The sequence below is a fragment of the Fusarium verticillioides genome, chromosome 3 (genome assembly GCF_000149555.1).
Source record: "Fusarium verticillioides 7600 chromosome 3, whole genome shotgun sequence".
Taxonomy (NCBI): Eukaryota; Fungi; Ascomycota; class Sordariomycetes; order Hypocreales; family Nectriaceae; genus Fusarium; species Fusarium verticillioides.
The window spans coordinates 2510806-2523209 of record NC_031677.1 but is presented as its reverse complement, the minus strand read 5'-3'; the positions used below and the strand labels follow the sequence as shown (position 1 = coordinate 2523209).

The 12404-nt window shown below is 49.6% G+C and overlaps 3 protein-coding genes across 12 annotated transcripts; 2 read left to right on the top strand and 1 right to left on the bottom strand.

Moving 5' to 3' along the window:
• The first annotated feature begins 410 nt into the window (after positions 1-410).
• Positions 411-6563, top strand: FVEG_08285 (hypothetical protein). 2 transcript variants are annotated; one of them, XM_018897180.1, is made up of 8 exons: positions 411-515; positions 568-802; positions 863-1350; positions 1411-2400; positions 2663-3316; positions 3379-4215; positions 4272-4864; positions 4925-6563. In XM_018897180.1, exons 5-8 carry the CDS (start codon positions 3157-3159, stop codon positions 5972-5974), a joined length of 2640 nt encoding a protein of 879 aa, XP_018754764.1. In that variant the 5' UTR covers positions 411-515; positions 568-802; positions 863-1350; positions 1411-2400; positions 2663-3156; the 3' UTR covers positions 5975-6563. The 2 variants fall into 2 exon arrangements, with proteins under 2 accessions (XP_018754764.1, XP_018754763.1); XM_018897179.1 differs by having other exon boundaries at positions 863-3316.
• FVEG_08284 (hypothetical protein) lies at positions 6504-10036 on the bottom strand. 9 transcript variants are annotated; one of them, XM_018897175.1, is made up of 6 exons: positions 9941-10036; positions 9569-9896; positions 8371-9493; positions 7191-8323; positions 7034-7131; positions 6504-6850 (listed from the first exon to the last, which is right to left on the bottom strand). In XM_018897175.1, exons 2-4 carry the CDS (start codon positions 9645-9647, stop codon positions 7348-7350), a joined length of 2178 nt encoding a protein of 725 aa, XP_018754759.1. In that variant the 5' UTR covers positions 9648-9896; positions 9941-10036; the 3' UTR covers positions 6504-6850; positions 7034-7131; positions 7191-7347. The 9 variants fall into 9 exon arrangements, with proteins under 9 accessions (XP_018754759.1, XP_018754761.1, XP_018754758.1 ...); XM_018897177.1 differs by having other exon boundaries at positions 6504-6672; positions 7296-8323; XM_018897174.1 differs by having other exon boundaries at positions 7034-8323.
• Positions 10037-10493: 457 nt separating this feature from the next.
• Positions 10494-12165, top strand: FVEG_08283 (hypothetical protein; the record flags this gene model as incomplete). The annotated part of the gene is made up of 4 exons (XM_018897169.1): positions 10494-11449; positions 11501-11548; positions 11598-11736; positions 11787-12165. The coding sequence occupies exons 1-4, from the start codon at positions 10504-10506 to the stop codon at positions 12163-12165; spliced, it is 1512 nt and encodes a 503-aa protein (XP_018754753.1). The 5' UTR covers positions 10494-10503.
• Between the last annotated feature and the right edge of the window lie 239 nt (positions 12166-12404).

The window sequence follows — 12404 nt, the reverse complement described above, 5'->3', positions numbered from 1 at the left end:
AAGAAGGCATTGGATGCATGTGCTATTTCGAATACCGTACACTGTACTCCGTACCCAAACTGTACTTCCTTCGAGAATGATTCCTAGGTGGTTCCCCTTTGCGTTGCAGCCCACCACGCGCCCCTGTCCAGTAAATATGGGGCGAGTGACCCCATTCTAGATTCTCGAAGACAGCCAGAAGAATTCAAAAAAGCCGCTTGGGCCCTCCGTTGTCAACCCTGTTGGCTGACGCTGCACGCACGACGTAATTGGTTGTCATGAAGACAAGGGGGTCCTGGTACTGGTCAAGGATGAGGTGTGGAGCACGAGATGGGCCCTGCACTCAATTCTTAGACTCTCAGGCCTCCCTAGGCTCTAGCCCAGCTGGCCCTTGGTGCCTCGCGTCGCGTTGCAAGCACGTTAAGGCACCCCGTAAGGTAAGGAAGGTAGCGACGATCCTCGACCACATCGTCGAACATCGTCCAACCTCACTCACGATGGACCATTTCGGACCTTGATGCAGGCGGCACAGCAGGGCACGTAACCCTACGATGGCCTATAACAAAAGCTATGTCTGACCTTCCCTAGGTACCTTGGGCACACTCGATCATGCTGTCGTGCGTGTTGTGTTGCCTCTGCTGACCAGTCACTCGCCACTGTAAATCACTTGAAAAAAAAAAAAAGGCCTCCATCGGAATCCACACAACACAGAACCTAAGTCTACGCCCTCTCCGCCAGCCCAGACGGCACTTCCGCAAACTCTGATGCCTCCCTCCCAGGCCTCCTTTGCAAGTGCCTACCAACCTTACCTACCTAGGCAAAGGTATGAACTTTTTGCTGTTGTATATTTGATCGCTTGCGTTAACCAGGAGCAATTCTTCAGAGTTGATCGTAACACATCCTGTCGTCTAGCAATGAAGCATTTGATTTGATTACCTTACTTAGTGTAGGTAGGTGGTGTTCATAAACTGAGGCCAAATGGTGATGCATATTCCCCGCTACAACTCTACCAAAACATACATATTACAGACTGCAAGCTCTGCGTCATCAAGCTGATAAGGTGTACACGACTCCTACCCGAACTCTATGTATTAGGAGTTCTTCTTTGTACGCTTTTCGTACCTACCTAATAAGCAAGAACATCTCGACCCCTCTATTCATGTTTCAAGCAGAGCACTCATTTCTACCCTCCTTTGCTTGCATATGGTTTTCCTTTCTTTTTCATCACCGTCCATTTAGGTGTCTTGGGAAATCCGACAAATAAAAAGGTATCTCTTGAACAGCGCTACCTTGTATCCAACCCTGTAGCAGCTCTCTAGCCCCCTAGAACGATCCATGGCCACCTCCATGGCTCTAAAAAGTGATCATTGGGTAACTCCTTGCCCCCTGGCTCTGAGACGTCCCCTCACACTCACATTCCCTCCCCTCCAGCTTCTCCCAGCCTCTGGACTGAATGAGTCCGTCTCATCTGAACCAATTCGACACTTGAACTTGGCCCTCGATCTGGTCGCATCTGACTCGCCGTTTGAGCCCCTTCTTCTCCACGTCTTTCGTACTTCTATTCGGCAAATCGTTCCACTAAGGCGGTTATCAATCTATTTCAGTAATTCGACTGCCGACGCCAGGCTTGGTTCCCGCCTCTGTTTCTGCTCCTTAAGATTGTCTCTTGGTTCTTGGCCTCGCCTTGCCCTGTCTTTGTTTCTCACGCTCCACCTGCGAGGCCAGAGGCTCGAGAGGTTAGAACTGTGTTGCGTCACATTTTGGTTCAATTTGAACTAGTCAAGTCCAGGCTTCAGTCCAGACATTTACACCTTCTCTGCTTTTCATCTGGTCTTTCCTCACCCCAATCCCAGGACTTCCATTGACAGTGAATATCTCTCTCGCCTCATCCTTTCCATTTCCTTTCTGGTTGTTACATCGCACTATCACCCGGGCTGTCTGCGTTTTGTGCGTTGCTGTCCTGCCCTCTCTACTGAACTTTCACACTTGCGCTACTGTACACTGCAATCGCTCCTCCTCCGCTTGCAGCCACGCTCGCAGATCTTCTCCTTCCTGCCCCGGACCCGGTTACCGCGACTGTCGGCGCCCTTGCCCTGTCTTTGGGTCTTCCCTTATCCTTCCCTAGTCCTTCCATTCTCCGACCAGGGTCAGACACCTTCTGCGTGCCGCTAAGCAGGTCTCGCTCGTACTGCTGTACACACAGCAGGCAGCTCGTACCTTGAACCAAGACTGGTAAGCTAAAGCCTGGGCCGATTCCCTCACTCACTGCCCCGATACCATCATTTGTTCCAGCGCACGCGTGCTCTGGTCTGGTCCTGCCTGTAGTGTCGGTTGTACTGCGGAGTACTGTCTTCAGTCCAGTCCAGTTCGTCCGTCCGTTCTTTCCTTCTCACCACCTGTGAATCCAACTCTCAATCCGACGTACGTCCTTCCTTGCCTCTTTTCCTTCTTCTTTTCATCCCCTGGTCCTTCCTATTCCTTGGTGGCTCTTTCCATCTTGGCCCAATCCGAGTCCAGACTCCGAGTCCTCTTGTCCTCTCCATTTACAGCCCATCGCGCTTCTCCCTCCTGCGCCATCATTTTTCAAATCCCTCTTGTCTTCTTTTCGCATCGCCGCATCTACCACGTCTTTCGCGACATCCTCCTCTTGCTTACCAGCTAATATCCGCCCTTCGTCTCTCAGCCTCGACTGAATTTTCTAATTGTACGAACCCTGTCGCCAGCCGACTGCTTCCTCCCGCCGCGGCGCCAGTCTGACAGCCTGTCCGACCCTTCCCAGAAGAAAACACCATTCGTCTGTACTACCTAACTAGGTTCATTGAATCAACTCAACTTGACAACATCGCATACGAACTTCACGAGACGAACCAGCATCACGGGCGCCTATCTCTCAATTTAAGCACCCATTGCTAGCCACAAACCCGTATGCCGTGTGGCTATTGAGTCAATTCTTTTGGGCTGCTTCGCGACAATCGTGTTTTCAATCACGACCTCGAAATTCCATCCTACTCTGCTCCCATCCAAACATTCGAGGGCTCGATCGGCTCGCTCTTTGAGATAATTTGGTCTCCGGCATTTCGTGAGGCTATTCGGTTCCGGTAAATCCCTTTATCTTGGTACAAATACTCAACTGCCCGAAGGGCTACGGTGCTCCAGTCGCGAGACTGGTAGCTCTCCATGAGCACCATGGACCGCGCCGCCTGTCACGTTATTTACGTCAATCGCAATGTCAGCGAAGATGGATTGATTTACAGCACTTCTGGCGACAGCACATCCGATTGGGCAACGGATGAGGCTCGTCACGTCGTACAACCACTGCTAGATGCCTTCGGAGACGGTTCGTTCTTTCGTTATGGCGTCGCCATGAGTCATTTCCTCACTCACTAACATATTATTCAGTTCACGTTTGCGCATCTGGAGGTGCCTGCTTAACAAAATTATTCGAATTACAAGAGGGTTCAATGCTTGACCTGAAGCCAACCCTGGTTCTCCTTGACACGCCAAACGATGACCCAGTACCTGAAGCGCGGAGAAGGGCCTCGTCACCTTCTCCTTCATCCAGTTCTTCCACTGAAAATGTCGACATCCACACACCCGATGAAGCACTATACGGTCTGGGACTGCTGCAAAAAATCATCACCGAAGCGCACTTGCGCGGTATGTCTAAACTCGTTGTACCGATTCCGGTGATAAGCAATTTCGAGGCACGTCATGCCACAACCAACGGACAGTTGACCGACGGCACAGCTGAGCAAAAGCCTTCGCCACTGGGATCGCTTGACGCAAATCGTCAACTTATCAGGAGGTGCCTGGATCTGGGGGCAGTCGATGTCATAATTTGTCCAATGAGCACCAAATGTATTACAAGTCTGGAAATCTGCGCCTACCGGGCTCACAGAGATGCCGCCAAGGAACAGTCAACCCTGCTGGAAATTAGACAAGGTCGAAAACGGTCGTGGGTGGGAGTCAACGAAGAGAAGCCCTTCGCATACCTTCGTGAAGCCATGGTATCCGGTCTGATGAAAGGAATATGCCGTTTAGGCACCAGTGACGACCAAATCAACAATGCTCATGTGGCCGTCTCTTCGGAACGACAATCTGCCATCGCTGAGGCAATAGGAAGTTGGCGCTTCTGCGCTCACTCATTCACCGATGATGAGTTGTTGGTGGCCGCAATGGACATGTTTAGACACGCCTTATCTATGCCAGAACTTGAGCGATGGCGGATACATGCAGGTACGTTGTACTGTTTTGGGTTGGTGTCGGTTGCCCGCATACTGACTCAGCTTCAGATCAACTAATCAGCTTCCTCGTTGCTTGTCGTGCTGCATACAATAGCTTTGTACCTTACCACAATTTCCGTCATGTTGTGGATGTACTACAAGCTACCTTCAATTTCCTGGTACATATCGGTGCTCTGTCGCCGTATCCTTCGGGTACCGAATCCCGTCCCATGCCAGAAAAGTCGCCTATGGCTTCTCTCATAACTCCGTTTGAAGCGTTGACGCTCCTCATCACTGCTATTGGGCATGACGTCGGACACCCTGGCGTGAACAACGGTTTTCTTGTGACACTAAATGCTCCCCTGGCACAGTTGTACAACGATCGATCTGTTTTGGAATCGTTTCATTGCGCCGCTTACTCGCAGATTCTTAGACGATACTGGCCCTCTGCCTTCGAAGACACAAAGATGCGTAACCTGATGATCAGCTCTATCTTAGCTACGGATATGGGCTTGCATTTCGACTACATGAAGAAGCTCGGAGATGTTCAAGAACGACTTCAAGCTAACAATAGCGCCGACGGTTGGAATGGTCGGCAAATTGAAGAGAACAAGTCTCTTGCTTGTTCGTTACTCATCAAATGTGCTGATATTAGCAACGTGGTATGCCCCCTCCCCTCCTTAATGACATTATTAGGTCACCAGCTAAAAACGCAAATCTAGGCACGAAACCATGAAATAGCTTTGAAGTGGACTTACATTCTCTCAGAAGAGTTCTCCCGACAAGCTTCGATGGAGAGTGAGCTGAGCATCCCTTCATCACTTATGACACCACCCAAGCAAGACATGACTTCACTGGCTAAAGGCCAACTCGGCTTTATGAATCTTTTTGCCACCCCTCTTTTCCAAGGCGTCGCCGACATCATGCCCGCTATGCAGTACACTGTCGACGAGCTTGAGATGAATAAGAGTCTCTTCGAGCTTAAGCTTCAACAAGAGAAAGAAAAGCAACCTCTAGATGATCCAATCAGGAGACGGCTTCTGAAGGAAGGTACATTTTCCCCAAGAACCATGAGCTTTGCTGTACCACAAGAGGAGGAGAAAGAGGAGAAAAGAGATATGACAACTCTGTTCGAGGCATTGGATCGCGGATCGGACACGACCCCTGTAGGAAACAGCGAACTGCCCATGCCACGCCCAGAAAGGGATGACTTATCGCCGGCCGACAGTCAGAGGACAATGGGACCATCAGCCGCAAACGGTGTAGCTGGTGACCACAGGGGGTCGAACGGATCAGCTTCAACATTTGATGCGGTTAGAGAATTGGCCAACAGTGATCCGTTTCAGACGCAGACGAGAAGGGATTCAGCGAAGCAACGATCCAGCGAGACGACAGATGGGAGTGTCTCTGGGGCATGCTCGGGAGATTGGGCTTCACAAGCAACAAGCGCTACAACGGGCAAGATGCCGATGTCACCAAGCACACGTGGTACGAGTATCGTGAGCGGAGATTCGACTGAACATGCCGTTGAAATCCCCAAGATCAACGTCGACTCTGCAAGTTTGAAAGATAGCTCAGGAACCCTTCGCCAGGATAGCTCACCGATCGATGACGAAACAAGGTCCGATGCGAGCACAACAGGTGGAAGCATAGGCAGGGCTGAGGGCAAGTCGCTGCGAAAGAAAACAAGCAGGTTCAGGATAAAGGATCTTCCCTTTTTCAGAAGACACAAAGGCACGAATTCTCCGTCTACTGCAGACATGACTGGATGAGGTTTTACAGCACTCATCCGCCAGGAGCGAAAAGAGGGGCGTGGTCAAATTATGCTTCAATGACGTGCTCATGAAGCTGGAGAGGCAATCCAGAGCGACGAATGAGTTGAGGTGATTCTGGCTGAATATTCTGTGTTCTATAAGTTTTGTTTTGAGGGAAGGTGTTGGTCTATGTTGCTCTAATGATTGCAGTATATACGTGTACAATATCGATGTGTGGACGGAAGGATCGTGCGTCTGCTCAGATGTCCAAGGAATGGGGTCCAAATCAGCATCTCGAGTCAGAATGCATTTCCGAAGGAACGGAGAGACGGACAGGGCTACTGGCGTTGGCGCAAGGCAAGGTTGGGACGGTGACGAAAGCAATGTATCAAAATTAAAGAGGACGGTGGGGCGTGGGAAAGGGTTTATTTGGTTGTCTTGGCTCGAGTATATGGTATGGGTTGGGTATATGGTATACGGCATAGGATGATGGACGCAGTGTTGGTGTTGAGTATGGCTGCGAGGCTATGATTGCACACAAGCTGTTACATGAGATAAGAAATATTATTCAATGATGAACTACTTCGAAGCCCAAACAAATACCGACTCTTTATGCTTGCTGATGGAGGTGACAAACCTCACTTCATAAATACTCAAAAATCCCTTTCCATGTGGTGATTGACTTGAGAGAAGAGTTGCAGCGAGGCATCATACGACTAAATCCCGAAGTCAGAATGGTGAAAGATGATTGCTCAGAATTCCCGAGTCTCCCTGACTACCCTTGTTTGCTTGGCCCTTAGGGCGCACATGGGATCCGTTGGTCCACCGAATCTGTATTCTAGAACCGTTACGGATCCTCTGGAAGAGCTTCATTGGAGCCTGAGTGGCCTTAGTCTGCGGGTATGAGCCGGTGTTCGTAGTGACAGACTGGAGGACCAAGATCAAGTGTGCAGTTGAGATGGTATATGGGAATCTCAACTAGTCGAACCCTAGGGAGCAAGAAATCTTCTGACATGAAAACAAGAAACCAAAATGACCTCGCCTAAAGGCCTGCTAGTTAAAATATACTAAACTTACCTAGTTCTTTTCCTTACTTGGGATGAAGATCCTAAGTTTTCTTGCCTCCCCTAGCCGGATGCAACGTTCAGGGTGAACAGGTAGGCAGCATGTGCGGGCTGTTAGTGTCGTTAATAAATGATTTGATTTCATGACAAAAACCTTGATTTCAAATAACTTTATAAAACGTCTTATATGGGTTGTGGTAGTTGGCACACTCGAAGTCATGGATGGCAGGCCATATCTCGGTTTCCAGCCCCTGCCTGCTGCGTTGAAGACTTACATACACAGTACAGCAGCGAAAGGGCACAATTATTTGGTTTGTAGCCGTCCGATCAGAATTCATACTGATTATCAACACCAGCCAGTAGAAACTCCAATACCGAAGGCACAGGAAGGAGATCTATGGCCTCGCTCCCATTCCCGGCTATGTCAAGGCCGTTTGAGAAGCCCTCGCCGTATGAAAGACCCTGGTTCACACCGAAGTCGAAATTAAAGCCATATGCTGGTCCAGGTAGTGGGGCAGAAGTTGTCTGAAGAGTTGATGGAGCATCGCCCATGATACTGGAGACACCTAGAGGATCAGGGCGCAGCGAATCAGAAACGCCCGTACGAGTAATCGGAGACTCTTGACTTTGTTGAGTGGAACGATCTTCAGATGATTCTGTCGGTCTCTTTTTCCACATAGCCCGTTCCTCAAACAGCCGAAGTAGACTCTTGGCATATATCCAATACTGGGATATATCTTGGAGTGTGTGGATAAGAGAGTCAAACATGCGGGATGACTTTGCAGCAATGAGAGGATTGGGAGAGTTGAGCTCACTGGCAACATGCAGCAGGCTAGTGAAAAGAACATGGACGGAAGGCAACCATAGATTGCATAACGATTTCCTTGAGCGGAGAGATGCAAAGATAGAGTCTATCGCTACAACGGCATCGCTACAGATGCTGTGATCCGTGGCGGAGTGAGGTGAAACCCGGTTCGGATCTTGATGAGGCGGTGGTCGGTGGAGAAGGATAAGAAAGTTGTGATACGATAGGTGAAGAGTTGCTTGCCAAGTGTCCGGGTGGGAGTGCGGGATTTGGAGGCTTTGTGGCAGTTGGGTTATGAACTCAGCAAGTTCTTCATCAGCTTCCTTGGTTGCCACTACTCTGTCGGCTTCTGTGGCTCGTAAGGCTACACGCCGTCTCATGGCCTTGGAGAAGATGATGCACAGCTTTGTATGCTCGATGGCGAAAGTTGGGTTGCCATGAGGAATGCCTTGAAAATGACTTTCGTCGAGTATTGGGGTGTCCGACTCTTCTAGGTTTCTTGAACATGTTACAACGGGGATGGTCAAAAGACTTTTCGCACTCACATTGCTTGCGGTCGACCAAACGAAGCCGAAACCATGACGTCAAATTGAAATAGGCACCACCAGAGCCGGACCCATTGACGTTTGTCTATGGCGTTCAGGGTACTGGCACGGGCGTCCCGATGCATGCCCATTCCAAAGGCAGTGCGGGCCCCGATTCCGATCCAGTGCCATGAGTTATCAACGATGTCTTCGAGGTTGTCGCACTGCCATGTCAACAGGAGAGCAACTTGGAGGTACGTCTCACGGTGCTGCTCGAAGCGGTAGTCGAAGAGCGTTTTGGCTCTACGGAAGAAGGTATAAGTGCTGGCCCTACAGTCGTCCCGGGTCGAGGAGAGTACGTGGGCGCCAACGAGAAATATGGCGTTCAGCAATGGCAAGGAGACTAATTTCGGAACATCAGAGCCCTTATAGCTTGTCATGAATTCATCCTCATCGACAATTGGAAACCCTGGATTGACGTGGATGAAATACGCTGTGACAAGCTCATCAGCCAAGGCTTTAGGGGGCAACTTTAGAGCTTCTTCGGGAACTGAAGGAACCTTTCTCGCAAGTCTACGCGTCCCAAAGTGCAACACGTCCTTTTGATCCCTTCGTAGAGCTCTGTGACGCACGAGATGATTGAGGTTCGAGAACTCGGTGCCGATAAAGTAGAGGCGTTCAGAACGTGAGATCTCGCCGACTTTTGGTAAGTCTTGGCCGATAAAGTCAGCTAGATTGCGAGTCTCGTAAGTTTCCTCGCTCTCGCCAGAGTCTTGCATCGTTGAGGGAGAGTCGTGCTGATAATGGCCAGTGCTTGAGCTTGGCCGCGCAATCCGATCCATGGTAAATTCCGACCAGAGGGCTGCCGATGCTCTGGGTGTCGCAGGAGCTGTGAGGCATTGCGGTTGCTGTCGCTGATGCTGCTGGTAATGAATATTTGGCTGAGGCTGTTGAGAAGAATAACGAGGCTGGAGGGGGGCAGGGCTGGGACGAGAATTAGGTGCACGAGATGATCTTGTCTTTTTCTTCTCGTATATTGTGCAGTTGGGCTTGTTTTGGATCCGGCAGTGAGAACAGGGTGTGCCTTTTTCTATGATATCACAACGGACTTTGCGTTGGTGGCAAGCTATGCAAGCTCTTCCATCTAGTGTTATGTATCAGCTGAAGGTGTGAACAAAAGATGATTGGTGATATCCTCAACGGCATATCATGAACATACTGGTCCGCCGTCTAGTGACAGCTTGCTGAGCATTGCCAGTTGGAGCACGGGCAGTAGAATCGCGCCTTTCGTTGGGCATTGTGATATCGGTACCTGAGTAGGTATCGGTCGTATTCTATTGTTCGCCCTTTTCGCCGAGAAGAACACTTCCGATTCGGTTCTTACGAAGTGAAAGTCTGTGGAGCCTCAAAGTGCCCTGGGTTACAAAAGTTCGAGAAGTTGTGGTAGTGGTAGTAGTAGTGTAAAAGAGGAAGCATCGACTTCCAATCACCTCACTGGAGGCACCACTCCGTACGTACCTTCCCTTACGTCCCGGGTGCCTTAGTACCTACTTCGGTAAGTTGGCCCTGGCATTCTGAGATAGGTACCTACTAATGTATCAAGGTGTTCTTCCAAGGTACCTACCTATCCAGAGATTTATAATCGCATCTCCTTTTACGGCCTTCTTTTCCTAAGGTAGTAGGTAACTCTACCGCGCACTGAAGAGCTCTCTGTGCGGGATACACCCAAAGCAAATCGGCCGATAATCCGATCGGGTTTCTGTAGTACGCCCTTGTACTAGCCTAACAAGGGGCGCGGAAATTCCGCCCAATCATTGTCTACCAGTTCCTTCTCGGAAGTTATCCTCTGAAGCTTCTCTATTAGAGAAAATATTGAATCGGCGATGAGAACCAATCACAGCAGGATCCGACTTAGACACCATCACCAAAACCATTGCGCCCTTCACACAAACTCGAGTCGAGGATTCACGAAAAACTAATTAGATGACGTGAGAAAATTGGCTGCTGAATGATTTATCCATTCTTATCCACCTGCTGTGGAACTGTCATGGAGAAGCAAACTACCTAAGTATATAGATAAAGTATATGTGCCTGCAACCTCAATATGATCCAACTTCCTGTGCACGCACTATAAGACTCCTTATTATATCAGCCATGGGAGGAAACGAAACTCAACTGTTCGGCAGCGATTCCGCCATGGCTGGCTCTCCCAAGGTCGAGGTCGAAAAGAGACACGACTCCTCAGACGAATCTGGCTGGTCTGACACAGAATCTTGGAATCCTCTCAAACTCTCACCTATGAGAAAACTACATATTGTCATCGCCGGCTTCACGTGTACTTTCAATGGAAACTTTGGCTCTTCTATGCCCTCGGGAGCTCTCGATATCATCGCCGAGCAGTTCAGCATTACCAACCCCGTTCACCTCATACTCCTCAACTCTCTATACATGGTGGGCTATGTCCTTGGGCCTCTTCTCTTTGGACCTCTCAGTGAATACATTGGTCGGCGGCCTGTTCTCGTTGGCACTTACCTGGGATACATCGTTTTTGTGCTGGCTTGTTCTGGCGCACCCAACTATGCTGCCCTCCTAGTCTTCAGGTTTCTCGGTGGCATCAATGCTGCTGCTCCAACCACTGTCATCGGCGGTCTATACGCTGATATCCTCGACAATCCTTCGACTAGAGGTAACGCCATGGCTCTTTACATGACCGTCACTACAATAGGTCCTCTCATCGGGCCCATTGTATCTGGCTTCTCGTCTCCCGTCTCCTGGCGCTGGCCGTTTTGGATTGCTGGCATGATGGCCATTGCTGGTCTTCCTCTTATCATTACCATCCCAGAGACTTATGCCCCTGTGCTCCATAATAAGATGGTCAAGGCTCATATCAAGAGGCGAGAAAAACAGAACAAGAAGAACAAGACTGTGTCAACCGATGAGGAACCCCTGGAGCTGAAGCCCTTCAACGTCCGCAAGATCTTCCTTCGACCCATGAAGCTTCTCTTTACTGAGCCTATCCTTGCATCTACTTCGGTTTATTTGACCTTAGCTTACTCTGTCTTTTATCTCATGTTCCAGGCGTATCCTCGTGTTTTCCAAGGTACGTTGATATCTTACCCCGGCTCAGTCAAACAATCTAAATGTCGACTAGGATTCTATGGCCTTTCTCCTGGCATGGCAGGGCTTGCATATATTCCATGTAAGTCTCGTCCGCGATACCTGGCGTCTCTATACTAACATGAGATTAGTCTGTGTTGGTGTTGTACTATCTCTTGGTGTCTTCGCAATTTATACCGGATACCATGACAGGCAAACTGCTGCTGGTGCTGAATGGACAAAGAACCATATCTACCGAAGACTTCCTCTTGCGTGCATTGCTTCTCCCTGGTGAGTTCCTCAACTGCCTCCTGTTATGAACTGCAACTGACTATCTTCAGCATGGTGATTTCTCTCTTCTGGCTCGGCTGGACGGTCTGGGACTCCATGACTCCCATCATTCCGAGCCTCGGCGGTATATTCTTCGGCCTCGGTTTCCAACTCCTCTTCATGGGAATGACCAACTATCTCACCGATGTGTTCCGAAGTCATTCTGCCTCTGCCCTCGGCGCTGCTGCCATGTTGCGATCTGTCGGGGCCACCACGCTACCCCTCGCCGCGGACAGCATGTATGATAACTTGGGGTTTCACTGGGCGCCTTCCGTCCTCGCATTCGTTGCTCTGGCGATGGGTGTAATTCCCTTTGTTTTCATCAGATATGGTGAGCGTCTGGCACGTAGTAGCAAGACTGCAAGGGAGGCGTTTTCTATCCGGGACTGAGCGATGGAGAGCCAGGAGCATTATTCTCTGAGATTTAATGACTTGATATCATCGAGGAAAAGGTGAAAATACCCTGCATAGTTACATAGACGGAGTTTATCCAGACGGAAGTTATAGATTCAGGCTAGGATCCGAATGTGAAGTAATATATAATCAATCCTATCCAATCTTCTACAGCCCTCATTTGATTAATAACTCTTCGTGACATGTCACAAAATACATCACAATAAAAAGGGGGG

What these genes read in the sequence shown, in the direction of transcription:
- FVEG_08285 (XM_018897180.1), top strand. Translation starts at nt 3,157, where the DNA reads ATGAGCACCATGGACCGCGCCGCCTGTCACGTTATTTACGTCAATCGC. An exon ending in GCGATGGCGGATACATGCAG is followed by an intron (nt 4,216 to 4,271) that starts GTACGTTGTACT and finishes ACTCAGCTTCAG; the next exon opens with ATCAACTAATCAGCTTCCTC. An exon ending in GTGCTGATATTAGCAACGTG is followed by an intron (nt 4,865 to 4,924) that starts GTATGCCCCCTC and finishes ACGCAAATCTAG; the next exon opens with GCACGAAACCATGAAATAGC.
- FVEG_08284 (XM_018897170.1), bottom strand. Translation starts at nt 9,647, where the DNA reads ATGCCCAACGAAAGGCGCGATTCTACTGCCCGTGCTCCAACTGGCAAT. An exon ending in TGTCACTAGACGGCGGACCA is followed by an intron (nt 9,494 to 9,568) that starts GTATGTTCATGA and finishes ACATAACACTAG; the next exon opens with ATGGAAGAGCTTGCATAGCT. An exon ending in TTTGGTCGACCGCAAGCAAT is followed by an intron (nt 8,324 to 8,370) that starts GTGAGTGCGAAA and finishes AACATGTTCAAG; the next exon opens with AAACCTAGAAGAGTCGGACA.